The 14,593-nt window shown below is 42.7% G+C and overlaps 1 protein-coding gene across 5 annotated transcripts in view; it reads right to left on the reverse strand.

Annotated features, from left to right (window-relative positions):
* The window catches only part of Reep3 (receptor accessory protein 3), an 87,800-nt gene that overhangs the window by 48,718 nt on the left and 24,489 nt on the right, over window positions 1-14,593 (reverse strand). For all 5 annotated transcript variants that reach the window (NM_178606.5, NM_001204915.1, XM_006513726.4 and 2 more), the window contains exon 2: window positions 5,093-5,165. In NM_178606.5, the coding sequence (NP_848721.1) occupies window positions 5,093-5,165 (73 nt within the window). The remainder of the gene's footprint in view (window positions 1-5,092; window positions 5,166-14,593) is intronic.

Genomic DNA, 14,593 nt, shown 5'->3' on the forward strand with positions numbered 1-14,593 from the left:
GGCATGGTGTGCACTCCCTTTCATCCCAGTACCTGGGACACAGAGGCAGGCGGAGCTCTATGAGTTCAAGGCCAGTCAGGTGCACACAGAAAGTTCTAGGGCAGCCAGAGCTACACAGAGCTCCCTGTCTCAACAACAACAACAACAACAACAACAACAACAACAACAACGGCAGCACGGTAGAGCAGAGTGATTAGAAACCCAGGAGTTCTGGTGTGGACTCATGCTGTCCTACAAGGTCCTCCAGGGTGAATGGACAGCAAACACGAGTCTGGCTGGATATTATTGGGGTTGGTAGAATGCTGCCTCCTTTCCTGGGAATAGATCCCTGTTTTAATTCCTACAAAATTTAAGTATATTAGGCTATATGAGAAAGAGAAAATAAGGCGGCAGATGGAATTAAGGCCAAGGATCAGACAACCTTGGGGGGTGTGGGGTGGGCCCAGTCGTTCATGAAGGACCATACAAGAGGAAGGAGGAGGCAGAAGGCTAAAAGCCCAGTGCTGGCGGCATCCAAAGATCTCAGCCCCGAGCTCTTGGCTGCAAAGACACAGGGACTGAGCCTCAAGCCAAGGAATGTGGGCAGCTTCCAGCTCTGAACGACAGATCTTCCACGGGAACCAGAGCCTTGGGAGGGAACACAGCCAAGTGGACCCATTCTACATTTCTGAACTCTAGGGATGTCTGGGATTAAATATTTTGTGGCTTTCCATCTAGAGTAGTGTGGTGGCTGGGACGAGCAGCAGCTCGACATGGTGATATGCAGAAGTGCTCTGAAATTTGTGGGGAGTAATTAAGCACTCATCCCTCATTCCAGGGGATGCACACACTGCACCTCAAGCTTGGTTTCTCAGAGTCTTGCTGTTAGACGAGTGAGTGACGGAGGTCTTCAATGATGTATTCTATTCCTTCCTGGTTTTGTTGTGCCAGGAAGCATTCGTGAACCCCAAAAGACCACTAAGCAGCCGTTTTCCATGTAAGAACATTAGGGTCTCTTTATTACAAGCTTGGGCTCTCTTCCAACCCAACCCCGACACAGCAGGATGGGAAGGGAAAGTGGAGCAGCCTCAACCCTCAGCAGGACAAGGTTTTATAGGAAATGGAAGTAAGGGAGGGGGGTGTCTATCCTGGCAAGTACCTAACTGAATGTCTACTGTAAGTCGACAGGGGGGTGCTCTGAGGTAAGACAATCACAAACAGTCTGAAAGTGCATCTGAAACAATCAGATTAATCTTTGATTAACTGTTGTTGGAAGTAGCTAGGGAGGAACTCAGACAGTGGACTAGCTGAGCTGTGGTATGTGGGTGTAGCTTGGGTTCTATTGCAGGTCAAAAATCTCAGTTTTTTTTTTTTTTTTTTCCTTTATGATAGAGGCCGGTCCCAAGATGGAGTAGGTTTGGCCTCCCAGTTCAGTACCTGTTCACTTTTATCACTCACTGTATTTTCAAAACAGGAGTTTTGAATTTAATGGATTCTCTTATGCAGGCTAAGTTATTTTTAGCACATGAGGGAGAATTAAAATTTCAGAAGCATGTTATCTCTAATTGTCTTACATGTTCAAATAACCCAATAATAAATATCTGAGTGTGTTATTAAGGGAATAAAGCAGATGAAGTTACATTTTCAAGTGGAGCTGAGTGTGGGGACACATGCCTTTGATCTTAGAACTTGGAATAGAGAGACAGGAGGATCAGGTGTTTAAGGCCAGCCTCAGCTCGCTACTTAGTGAGTTAGAGGCCAGTATAGGCTACTTGAAACCATGTTTCTAAAAGAAAGGAAAGGAAAAGAAGAGAAAAGGATAACACAAAAAACCTGATGCATAGTGAAAGTGGAGTAATCATTGTTTTATAATTAGATCAACCTCTAAATATACATTTTTTTAGTATTCATTTATACGTATAGGTAATTTATTTATGCTTCCCTAATACTTTTATATTCTTATTGCTGTCCATTTAGCTTGCTCTTTGGTCTACCTATCTACCTACCCTCCTATCTGCTTACCTATTTGTCTTTATCTATCTATCTATCTATCTATCTATCTATCTATCTATCTATCTATCTATTATATATGTATCTATTATGTATGTGTGTATGTATCTGTATGTATGTATCTATTATGTTTGTATATATCTGTATGTATGTATCTATGTATCTATCTGCCTGTCTAGTATGTATGTATGTATGCATGTATGTATCTACCCATCTATGTATATATGTATCTATGTATCTATCTACATACTATCTATCTCCCTATCTACCTACTTACTTATCCATCCATCCATCTGCGATACTGAGTCTGTGTCTATCTACCCACCTACCTATCTGCTTGCTCGTCTCCTTGTCAATCTACCTGGGACAGGGCATCTATCTATCTGTCTGTCTACCTATCTATTTTCTATTTGAGACACATAGAGTCTCTTCATTCTGTAGTCCAGGCTAACCTCAAGTCTTCAGTGATTCTCCTGCCTCATCTTCCAGAGTGCTAGGACTGCAGGCCTGGGCTTCTACAACGGGCCCTGGAATGCTTTAGGTGAGACGAGCCCATAGCTGAAAGATAGACCACCCAGTTCTTCAACCGTACAGTTAGCTAGAATCAGAGAAAGATCCCGCTGAGTACACACTATAAAGGAGCTTCCATTTATTAAGGTCTGGCCAGTAGTATACCCCATGGCTCATAGTCTCATGGCACTTTATAGATGAGGGGTTATTCATACATTTTTGCTATTGGAAAGAGGATTCCAAGTAAAGAATTACACAGTAGAGCGAGCGGTATTTCATGTCCATAGAAATGAATAATAATCAGTGTTACACTCATATGTCTCTGGGGTTTTGCATCTTTGTTTTACTAGGGGCTCATTTCCATTGTATTTTTACAACAGTAATGGTAAATGACTTCCAGGGGAACCAAAACCAAACTGGTTCATCCCCAGGACCACGAAACACAAAGCAAACATAACCATACAGGTCCTTCACCACAGGCAGCTTGAGAAATCCTGGAAACGGAAAGCAAGTGTTGTTTTAAAAACTAATATAAGCCAGTAGTATAACACGGCACTTGAAATATTTATTACGGCACCTATTGAAATATGCCCCTTCAAGCTACTTATAAAATGAATTTAAATTAGTATGACTTAATATGCTTCCATGTCTTAAGACTATTTTCCCAGCCCTGGATCCAAGAGATCTGTATCATAAAAGGATTTAAAAACTCCAGAGCTCACCCAACTAACTTCTTCACCTCTCATAAACGTATCCCACCATTATAACTGCGGTGTGTGGGTCTATGTGTACTCGCACGTCATTACAAAAACTGGCCTTATATGAAAGAGAAATGTGGCTGTAAATGTTGAATAGGTTCATTATGAAAGTTTCAGCCACTGGCTCTATGCAACCTCAAATACCTGCAGAGAGACTCAAGAATCAAGCCTGGATTTCTGATCTTTGTGATCACACGCCGGGCTGGATGGCAAGGCTGCCATCCAAAGTCCTTACAAAGAGCCACAGTTATACACCTCCGAGAGCCCAAAACAGGCACTTAGACAGATGCTCACGGGCATGTCCGTGCCAGCGTTATTCGTAAGAGCCAAAAGACAGAAGCAGAACAATTCAGATGTCTGTCAGCGGATGAGCAGATAAACAAGCCATTGTTTGGTTTCACCAATACAATGGAGCACTGTTCCAACCATCAGGACCCACTGAACACAGGGAACACTGAAACATGCAAAAACACGGATGGACCTAGAACACAGCTCGGCAGCCAGGAGAAGCCAATCCCAACAGGTCATACTCACTCTAAGATTCCTTTTAAGGGAACTCTCCAGGGAGAAGTGGGTGGGGGAGGGGCAGACGCCTAATGGGCCTCCGTTTCATTTTAGATGGAGGAGAGCTGGAAAGAGAATGGTGTCTGTTGTCTGCAGGGCAACTGTGCAAGTTCTAAGTGCAATCAGACTGCTTGTTTTTGAAATGGATATTCTGGCTCCCTCAAACAGATTTTTTTTTTTTAAAAGTGCCACAGTTATTGATGTGAGTTATCTCAGTACTGGGTGCTTATTTCTTTTGATTAACTGCCCAAGGTACACATTTGTTATTGTCTGGAAATGTACTCTGCCAAAACAGAAACCTACGCCAGGACTCGCCAGCAAGGAAGTGTATGCTAATACTCTGTTATACTCGGTGGAGGGTGGAGGAAGCACTAGCTGGCTGGTGTAAGGGCCTGAGTTCAGAGCCCCCAAACAACATAAAATGGGCGCAGTGGCACATGCTTGTAACCCCTGAACTGGGGATACTGGCAAGAAACTCCTAGGCTCTTTGGCTCCTTAGCCTAACTGTAGCAGTTCCCTACAGGTTCCCAGAGAGAAGACATCTACGTTCAGCCTCCATATGCATGTGCACCAAGGTGTACACACACACACATACACAGACACACACACACAGCAAAAACAAAATTAAAAAAAAAATTCATTATGAGAAAAGTTAGGGGGCTGGAGAGATGGCTTAGCGGTTAAGAGCACAGGCTGCTCTTCCAGAGGTCCTGAGTTCAAATCCCAGCAACCACATGGTGGCTCACAACCATCCCTAATGAGATCTGACGCCCTCTTTTGATGTGTCTGAAGACAGCTACAGTGTACTTATATATAATAATTAATAAATCTTTAAAAAGACAGAGAGAAAAGTTAGCTTCAAGCCTGCAATAGTCATCATGAATGGGGTAGGGACATGTTCAATCAAAAGTGCCATGAAAGAGGAGGCAACGGGATACACTCTCAGCGCATCCGTAAAATCGCAAAGCTGAAAAACTACAACCTTTCCTCCAACGCACCTTAAGCAGGCACACAAACCTCAGTCCACTGTGACTCAGGCCATTAGGAGCCCTCTGTCACTGCTCTTGGGAACTCTGAGCTCCAGGTGCCAGTGGTCAATGGAGGCCATTTGAAGCTTCACTGTCAGTTAAAAATGCCATTTAAAAAAAAAGGTTATTTCCACAACAACACTACTATCACCTTTCAACCAAACCCATCAATCTAACTCTAAAACAGCAGCGCTTTCAAGGTTTGTGTTCACACCACATGAAAATCATGGAAACTTTACTTACGTATTCCTTGACGTTTTTCGTCTTCACGGCTTTGTAGGAATAGTACGCTGGATAGAGCATTCCAAACACCAGCCTGAAAAGAAAAATCCCATTAATTTGGTACAGCGGTGCTTCTAACAGTTCAAGATTTGACTCAGGAAATGTATTAGGATGGTAACATTCAGATGCAAAAAGGCCATTTTAATGAATTAGATAGCAGCTTCATGGTAATAAAAACTTTGCTTTTGGGGGAAAAAAGGCTTTTTTTTTTGGTTTTTCGAGACAGGGTTTCTCTGTGTCGCCCTGGCTGTCCTGGAATTCACTCTGTAGACCAGGCTGGCCTCAAACTCAGAGATCCGCCTGCCTCTGCCTCCCAAGTGCTGGGACTAAAGGTGTGCGCCACCACTGCCCAGCAAAACAAGGCTTTTAAAGTATTTTTTTTCACAGGCTGGGCAGTGGTGGCGCACGCCTGTAATCCCAGTACTTGGGAGGCAGAGGCAGGTGGATTTCTGAGTTCGAGGCCAGCCTGGTTTCTACACAGTAAGTTCCAGGACAGCTAGAACTGCACAGAGAAACCCTGTGTCGAAAAACCAAAACAAGGAAAAAAAATGTATCTTTTTCTCATCACCTCACCAAATTATATATATCATATATATATATTTTTTTTTTCCTGAAGAACGTTAAAAAAAGAAAATAAAAAAAAATCAAAGGTAAAAATCGTCCCATCCCCGGCAGCTGGAGAGAATCCCACTTTTATTATTATAGAAAGTTCACAATCTTTCATCTGTAGATAGCAAACTTAACGCACACACATACAATGTTGTGGGTAAAAAAAAAAAAAAAAATCTTCACACTTTAAACTACCAGCTGGAGCAGCACTGGCTTTTACAGATGACAGACTGTGAGGCAGTACTCAGTATTAGTAACGATATACATTAAAATAACTAGGCATGAGGTGGGGCTGGATCTGAGAGAACTCAAGAGGGAAAAACAGGGTGGTGTGTGTGTGTGTGTGAAACAGGATCAAAATACACTGTACAAATGTGTGAAATTCTCAAATACCTATCAAATATAACTCTAAGCACCTATAAAATTGAGTTACCACCAGGACTCGGATGCATTTATTAAGGTTAGTAAGTACATAGGGAAAGACAGACAGACAGACAGACAGACAGACATGTCACAAAAGAAAAGTCTTTCCAGTTAATATCTGTGTTCCCAATGGGATGCTTGTCCTTGAAGGTCACTCCGTACTATTATTCCCAAGGTCGCAGATTTCCACAACATTTATCAATGTTGGTTACTCTCTGAGTGTTTGGCATTGCGTACAACACCTCGGCAAACGGTTCTCTGAAATTACACTTCCTGAAGTAACCTTCACCTACTTCAAGATACCTCCAGAGAGATGACTTCATTCTCTGTTCTCACATAATCAAATCTTATCTGATGAAAAATTATGCCAGATAAAAAGAAGATAAAAATTACTATGACAATAATTATTAATAATTATTAATGGAAATGAATAATCTAACAATATCTGAGTTAGTACTGATTTTTTTCAAGTGCTTGCTATAATTTTACCCCCCTCCCCCCAGACAGGGTTTCACGGTGTAGCCCTGGCTTTCCTGTAACTCATTCCATGGCCCAGGCTGTCTCAAACTTAAAGGTCCACACACACTACCACCAATACCCAGTGTTATTTGGATTATCTTAAATAGCTGCTTTATCTTATAGTTAAGTTTTACAGAAAAGTTAGGAAGCATACAAATAATTTCTATATATTCCATACAGCGCCCCCTCTGCCCCCATTATTATCTTACATTGGGAGCCCAGGCTTCCTTCATTTTTACATAGCAGCAGACATCCTAGGCTCGAGGTTCCCAGCAAGCACAGCACACTGTGCTCATACGACTTCACAGCTCTCTCTAGCCTGGACATTTTGTACTTTCCTTGATGCTAAGGTCATTATGACAGTTTTGAGTACTGGTCAAGTGTACTGGTCAGGTGTACGGTAGGAGGCTTCTCTATCCAGATTTGATGCTCTTCTCACTATTAGCCAGAGGTATGGGTTTTGTGGAAGAAACCACAAAGGCCAGGTAACATTGTTATCATGCTCTATCTAGGGCACATATTACCAACAGAAATCAGTGTCTGTGTTAACCTTGATCCGTTTTCGGTTATGTCAGATTTTGCCACTGTAAAATTTTGTTTTGTTTCTTAAGATGGAGGTCTTGCTATGCAGCCCAGGCTGGTGTTGAGCTTGTAATCTTAGGCCTCTGCCTCTAACTCCCAAGTGGCCATGTTAGATAGATGTGTGCTATCATTTCTGGCTAAGACAAGTCTATTTTTCTCTTTTAAAATATATTTTTTTAAAGTGTGTGCATATGTGTGTAGGTGGACATAAGTAAAGATGTCCCACTCAAGTGGGAAAAAGGCACTGTGACCTCTGGAGCTAGAGTTATAGGAGGTTGTGAGTCACCTGACGTGGGCGCTGGGGACCAAATTTGGGTCCTTTGCAAGAGCAGAGATGGCTTGTGACTGCTGAACCACCTCTTTAGCCTGCCTTTCTTTTCTCTTGTGGTACAGTGGATAGAACCTGAGGCCTTTTGCAAGTTCTCCAGCACTGAGATGAGTCCCGGTTGACGAGTCTGTCTTTCTCTGAGTAAATATTTACATCTCTATTTTTAGTTTGCCCACAGCTTTTATTTTATATGTGTTTGTTTTGAGACGGTGCTTTCCTGGTGGTTTCCTTCGGCCTTGGTTTGTGGCTTCATGTCCCCAGGTCAGAAGAGAAATGGCAAGTTCTCTCCTGCTGGGGATTTTATCTTCAGCAACTATAAATGACACACTGACAATCTCTGCCTTACCTAGCAACAGACCCCGGTGATTGCCACCTACCAGAAAAACTGACTCCCAGTCTCTGGTTCTGGGGATTTTAGCCGTACCACAGAGCCCAGGGATTTTAGAATACAATCAACCCCCCTGGAACATTGACTACAACTAAGGGTAAAGCAGAACTCAATTCCCAGGACAGCCATTTGCCAGTCCTCACTGTGCACACGAGGAACAATCCTGTGAATTACCCACCACCGCTGTATTTTAAATAGTCACATGTGCACACTGCACCCACGGTGCCTTTCATTCTGGATTCTGCACACCACCAAGGCATTGTCTTTCACACTGCCACAGAATCCAGGATCACCAGGGTGGAACTCACTGAGGCTATCCTTCTCTGCACGGGCCTGTCACATCCTACCCTAGACCATCCAGTCTGTCCCCCAGGCCTGATGGTTTGTCCTTGGTGACAGTAGATGTGCCGATTTGCCTGCTTTATTTTTTAATCTTATGAGATTGAAAGGGGCAGAAAGGCAGCTTAACTTGTCACCATGTCTGATGTTCTGAATATAATTTCCAGAATCTAACCTGGTAGAAGGAGAGAAATGGCTTCAACGAGTTGTGTTCTGATCTCACACTCTCACTGTCACACACACACACACACACACACACACACACACACACACACACAAATATACCAACAAAAAAAAAATCTCATGGCCAATAATACACTGGGCTCATGCCATCCAGCTGACATTTTGGCCGTCCCAACATGTTCCTTGGCATGCCAGCAGGGGACTTTCTAATGGACACGTCACACCACTGTGCTCAGGGATGTCCCTTGCAGACCAGCCTCTGTGGGAACTCCTCAAAATATAATTGAAGACCACTTCCTCATACAAACCATCTGCTCCATCCCAGACTCTCACTATGCCTCCAGCATTTCCACTCTGGTCCTGAGCATAGATAGCTTCCTGCCTGTAATTCATAGAGCCCTAGCTCTTTCTTCCCAAACTCTTCCTTTTCTTTCTGCTTTATTCTTTCTTAATTAAGCCACACACTTCCTCCGAAGCGTCTACCTTTTTATATAGAACATCTGAATTCTGGGCATTCTGAATTTTATGGAAAATCTTGGCCAGACTTTAGTCATCCTGTATTTAGTTCAATAATTAGACAGTGTAATGTATTATTTAGCATACACTTGGCTTCCAAAGCAGATACTTTTCACAAATATAGTAAAAATTTGGTATTGATACTCTGTCTACAGGTGTTCTGCCCCTATTTAATTTTGTTTGTTTGTGACAGGGTCTCATTATGTGGACCAGGCTGGCCTTGAACTCAGATACCCGTTTGCCTCTGCCTCTGGAGTGCCTGGGATTAAAGGTGCCCAACTTGCTCTTATTCCTTAACCTCTACATTAGACAGAATAATCAAACAAACAAGTAGATTATCCTGAACACCTCTTCTTTGAAGTAACAAAAACCAATATTGCTTCTCGTTTGCAACTTGGGCAAAGAGTCGATGTCTTTATAAATAGTGGGGTGGGTTTTAAGGACTGAGCCTCTGTTAACCTCACGAGTTATTGTCCAATGTGAATACGGCAGAGTGACTTATTAGGTACATTAGTGATGTTTTCTAGGGGTTGTTTTGAAGGGAAGTGTTAGTTCCTTAATGAGTGGGGTCTACTGTTAACGTCTGTAACCTGGGAGGTCGGGCATGGAGCCAAGGCACGGGGAGTTATAAAATGAAACTACATTTTAGGAGACCACCTACAAGAGCAACTTAAGCTTTACAAAGGGAATATTTACTCCATATAAAATTCACAGAAATTTGATTTTTTTAAAAAAAGTTATATAGGCAAAAAGAAATAGTTACTCATTTCCTCTCTGTCTTATTGCCACCAAAGGAATGAAAACTTGGCCAAAATGTTCAAGATAGCCCACACCTCCAGTAAGGCAAAGTGGCCCCTTCAATTGTGTGAACTAAAAAATGGACATGGTTAAATACCACACACACACACACACACACACACACACAGACACAGACACTGTTTAGAAGGGAACACCATTATATTTAATTTACCAATACAATAATATATAAAAATAAACATTGAATTGAAAGGATATTACTTTTAGTTATCCATAATGGTGCACACTTATAATCCTAGCACTTGAGAGGCTGAGGCAGGAGGATTACTGAAAGTTTAAGGCCAGCCTGGGCTATCAGTCTCAAAAAACACAATAACCAAACCAGCCAAACAAGCATTAAATTAAATTTTAGATTGATTTTATGCATGAGTGTTTTGCTTTCGAGTATGTTTGTGTTCTATGTGTGTTGTCTGGTACCCTTAGAGGTCAGAAGAGGACATTAGATTCCCTGGGGTGCAGTTAGGGTTGGTTGTAAGCTGCTGTGTGGGTGCTGAGAATTGAACCTGAGTCCTCTGCAAGAGCAACAGGAGCTCTTAACTGTTTTTTGTTGTTGTCGTTGTTTTGTTTTGTTTTTTTCGAGACAGGGTTTCCCTGTATAGCCCTGGCTGTCCTGGAACTCACTTTGTAGACCACGGAACTCAGAAATCCGCCTGCCTCTGCCTCCTGAGTGCTGGGACTAAAGGCGTGCGCCACCACGCCCGGTGCTCTTAACTGTTAAGCCAACTTTCTAGGCCCACGAAGTAGTCGTTTTAAAAATAGAATAAACAGGGACTGGAGAGATGTTTCGGTGGTTAGGAGCATTGCCTGCTCTTGTAAGAGGACCCAGGTTTAGTTCTCCGCCCCCACATGGTTCCAGGCACACATATGGCATTTAGGTAGGTAAAATACTTATACACATAAATCTAAAATAATTTAAAAAGTAGAGTAAACATATGGATTAAAGTAGTCATGCCTAGAAAAGAAGACCAATAAATACAATAGTTAACTTCAGCATTACACCTCCCTAAAACCTTTGCATCACAAGTTATGCTTCTAATACTGTAAGAGATTTCAAATCACTAACTGTTAAAACAAATGTTGTGGAGTTCATTTGATGAGTCTCCATATGTCAAAGCATAACGTTGCTTGGCAAATTCTTATTTCACTCCTTTCAGAATCAAACACATGGTATTTTAATATATTAAAGGACAAAACAAGACAAACAAACAAACAAACAAAAACCCCAACCAGACTAGAGAGTAACTAAAACCATAGAAGTAATACCAAATAAACACAATGAACTACAGAATCAAAAGTCAGAAGGGTGGAAGACAGCAGCAGCAGCAGCAGCAGCAGCAGCAGCAGCAGCAGCAGGTTTGTCTGGATGAGTTTCCGCAATTAGCGTCCCACCCTCAGAACAACAGGAAATGCAACATTGTTACCAAAGCGGACTCTGCGTATCCCACAAGGGCTGTTTTGCCGGCACTCAGATAGACTGGAGCAGGGTTGACAAACCGGATGGACTAACTCATAGTGGTCGTCCCTTCGGCCCCATTCCTGTGGTAAGCACAGACCACTAGTTATTCACCACATTCGAATTCTGTGGTGTCAACTTGGCTCATCAGCCTCATACCAACAACAGTCTGAAGTTCTATAGAGCCGCCTGTGACCAACCAGTACTGCCTTGTTCTAAACCTTTATTCCTCCATGAAGGCTCATCCTAGCATTAGATTAAGTTTGACCATGGGTTATTTTTTTTTAAGCTCCCTTGAGAGGAAAAAGTTGTATTATATTTTACATTTTCCTTCAAGTATAGAAACTGCTTCAGGAAGCCCACAAACACAAGAGGGGCAGTGTCGAGGGCAGGCAGTGTGTACGATGCTTGTACCCTTGCTTGTGAAATTTCATGGGTGAGGTTTCCTTTAGAATTCAGTAATACAGTGCAGTGCTCAGCACTTTAAAAAGTTCTTATTCCTACTTGATAAGGCTACATGATGCCTTTCTTTTTCACGGATTGCCAGGAAACCAAGAATCCAATCTGTTGCTCAGCTACATCAATTATGCTGGTTCATTGTATTGCGTATTTATATTTTTATTTGCAAAATTTTCTTTGGTTTGCGACTTCTCGGTCCTCCTGTTTTTTTTCCTCATTATAACCACTTGGTAAACCGATGTCTTCAAGCAACCAAAATAGCACACCAGAGAATACAATTGTAACGTGACAGTGGGTGTGGTTAAGCAATCAGGTGCTTCTAATAGGAGACAGAACACCTGAAAGGCACTTCCTCTCATGCATGGAGCCGTTCCTTTGAGTCCCAGGACTCCTTAAAAAGATGGGTGTGCTGGTGAGTTTGTAATCTTAGCTCTGGGGAGGTGGGGGCAGGTGGGTTCCTAGGATTTAATGGACACTTTCCCAGGCTACTTAGCAAATTCCAAGCCAGTGAGGAGAGGCTGGCTTTTTGTTGTTGTTTTGTTGAGACAGGATTTCCTCTGTGTAGCCCTGGCTGTTCTAGAACTCACTCCATAACACTTGTGTGCTCCCTGTCTGCCCCAAAATTCAACATACATTTAAGAATTCTATTCGCGCCGGGCGTGGTGGTGCACGCCTTTAATCCCAGCACTCGGGAGGCAGAGGCAGGCGGATTTCTGAGTTTGAGGCCAGCCTGGTCTACAAAGTGAGTTCCAGGACAGCCAGGGCTATACAGAGAAACCCTATCTTGAAAAATCAAAAAAAAAAAAAAAAAAAAAAAAAAAAAAAAAAGAATTCTATTCATTATCACTATACTATACAACAGTAGCATTCTGATTTTTTGCAGACTATTTTTCTCTCCCAGAGAAAATCTTTTTGTAGAGCCTCCTCCATCTGGACTCACCTCCAGCAGCTTCTGAAGACGCACTGATCTGGGAAAGAGAGACCCTTAGAAGCAGAGGTAGAGCATCTACATTCTGCATTGCCAACAGCGATGCGCGACAATGTAGCGCTCACTCTGGGCTACTGTCCTCTCAGCTGATGATGTGCGACAATGTAGCGCTCACTCTGGGCTACTGTCCTCTCAGCTGATGATGCGCGACAATGTAGCGCTCACTCTGGGCTACTGTCCTTCCAGCTGATGTCCTGCTCACTCTCATTTTGGATTAAAACTGATTCTGAAGAAACAATAGGCTGTCAGCATGGCAAGATGGGTTCAGTCCTAACTGGACTTATTATTAACTTCTTCTGAGAGGGTGTCATTTAACCAACGCTGTCTTTAACTTGTGACCGTCCTAATCAGCTTTCCTAGTGCTGGAGTCACAAATGTGTGATATTACCCCTGGCTCTAACGAGATGTAAACATTTCCTTTTGAGATTTTTTTTTTATTTTAAAAAAAATGTGTATGCCCAGGTGTATGTTATACATCATGTATATGCAGTGTTCTCATAGGTTAGAAGAAGGATCCCCTGGGAGGGTTGTAAGCTGTCATATTCTGATCAGACTTTTAAAGTAGCAAGTTGTTTTGACTCTTGCTTCTTGACTTACACAAGCTTAAGTGATTGTGACAAAGTGAGCTACACCCGTAAACTGAAACATCAGCTTGAAAACCTTTAGGCACCCCTGAAATTCACTCCAGGACAACCCCAAACTTATGGTCCTCCAGCTTGCCGAACCTCCATCTCCCAAGTGTAAGAATTACAGGTATCTGCTACCATGTGCAAATTTATATGGTGCTGAGGCTGGATCATGGCTTTGTGCATACGAGGCAAACCCTCTACCAACTGAGCTATGGTCTCAGCTCACAACTTATACATCTTTGAAAACAAAGATGCTTTCCTATAAACAATGATTAGCAGCCAAATCAAGGTCAAGTGGAACACAATACACTTGTTACAGTCCAGCGATGGAACCCTGGTGAGTCACTGTACCATTGTTTATGTGGCTAGTGAATGCATCACACACACACACACACACACACACACACACACACCCCAGTCAAAGCAATGTGCGACTTCTGTCTTTACAGAGATTTGTTGCTGCTTAACTACAATTAAGGGGCTATAGCCTAAAAGAAAAACAGCAACGGGGAGAAGTTGGGTTCATGCAGAAGAGACTCCCCCTGAATACTACGTAGTTCTAGAACGGAAGGTCCACATTTAAAACTGTTAAGGACAGAAAGAGACAGTACCATTCCTTGGGGAAACTTTGTACACATTATCAAGAGCTAAGAAGCTTGGAATTTTCATGTTGTCAGAGCTAAACTTAATTTTACACCACAGGGCCTCAGATTTCTACTCTAAAAGGAAACAGAAAGCTAAAGGGAAAAAGAAAAGACCACACAGCACATCAGACTCCTCCTTCCTCTTTCCAGTCTCCCTCCTCTGGCCACGCCCTCTCTCCTACCGCAAGACCCTACTGCATGGTAACCTCTAGCTCATGGAAAATGCTTGCAAGAATGCCGAGGTGCTCAGGGATGTAGCTTAGTGGGTAGAGAGCTTGTTTAGCATGCACGAAGCCTTGAGTTTAATCTCCAGCACAGCATCCACAGGGGTAGAGGGTTAGTGGTACATGCCCACAGACCGAGGACCAGGAGATGGACTGTCAGACGTTCAAGGTCATGCTTAGCTATTTAATAAGTTCTAGGCCAGCCTGGGCTACCTCCATAAGACCTCATCTCAATGGGGCAAAAATGTAGGTGATGTAAAGGTTACTGTGATAGTTCTACAAACCACACAAACAATCCTCAGAGAGGTTGAAGAGTTTAGGATTGATTGATTGATTGATTGACTGATTGATCCAGGGAGGAT

This window comes from Mus musculus, chromosome 10, assembly GCF_000001635.26.
Source record: "Mus musculus strain C57BL/6J chromosome 10, GRCm38.p6 C57BL/6J".
In the NCBI taxonomy this organism is placed as follows: domain Eukaryota; kingdom Metazoa; phylum Chordata; class Mammalia; order Rodentia; family Muridae; genus Mus; species Mus musculus.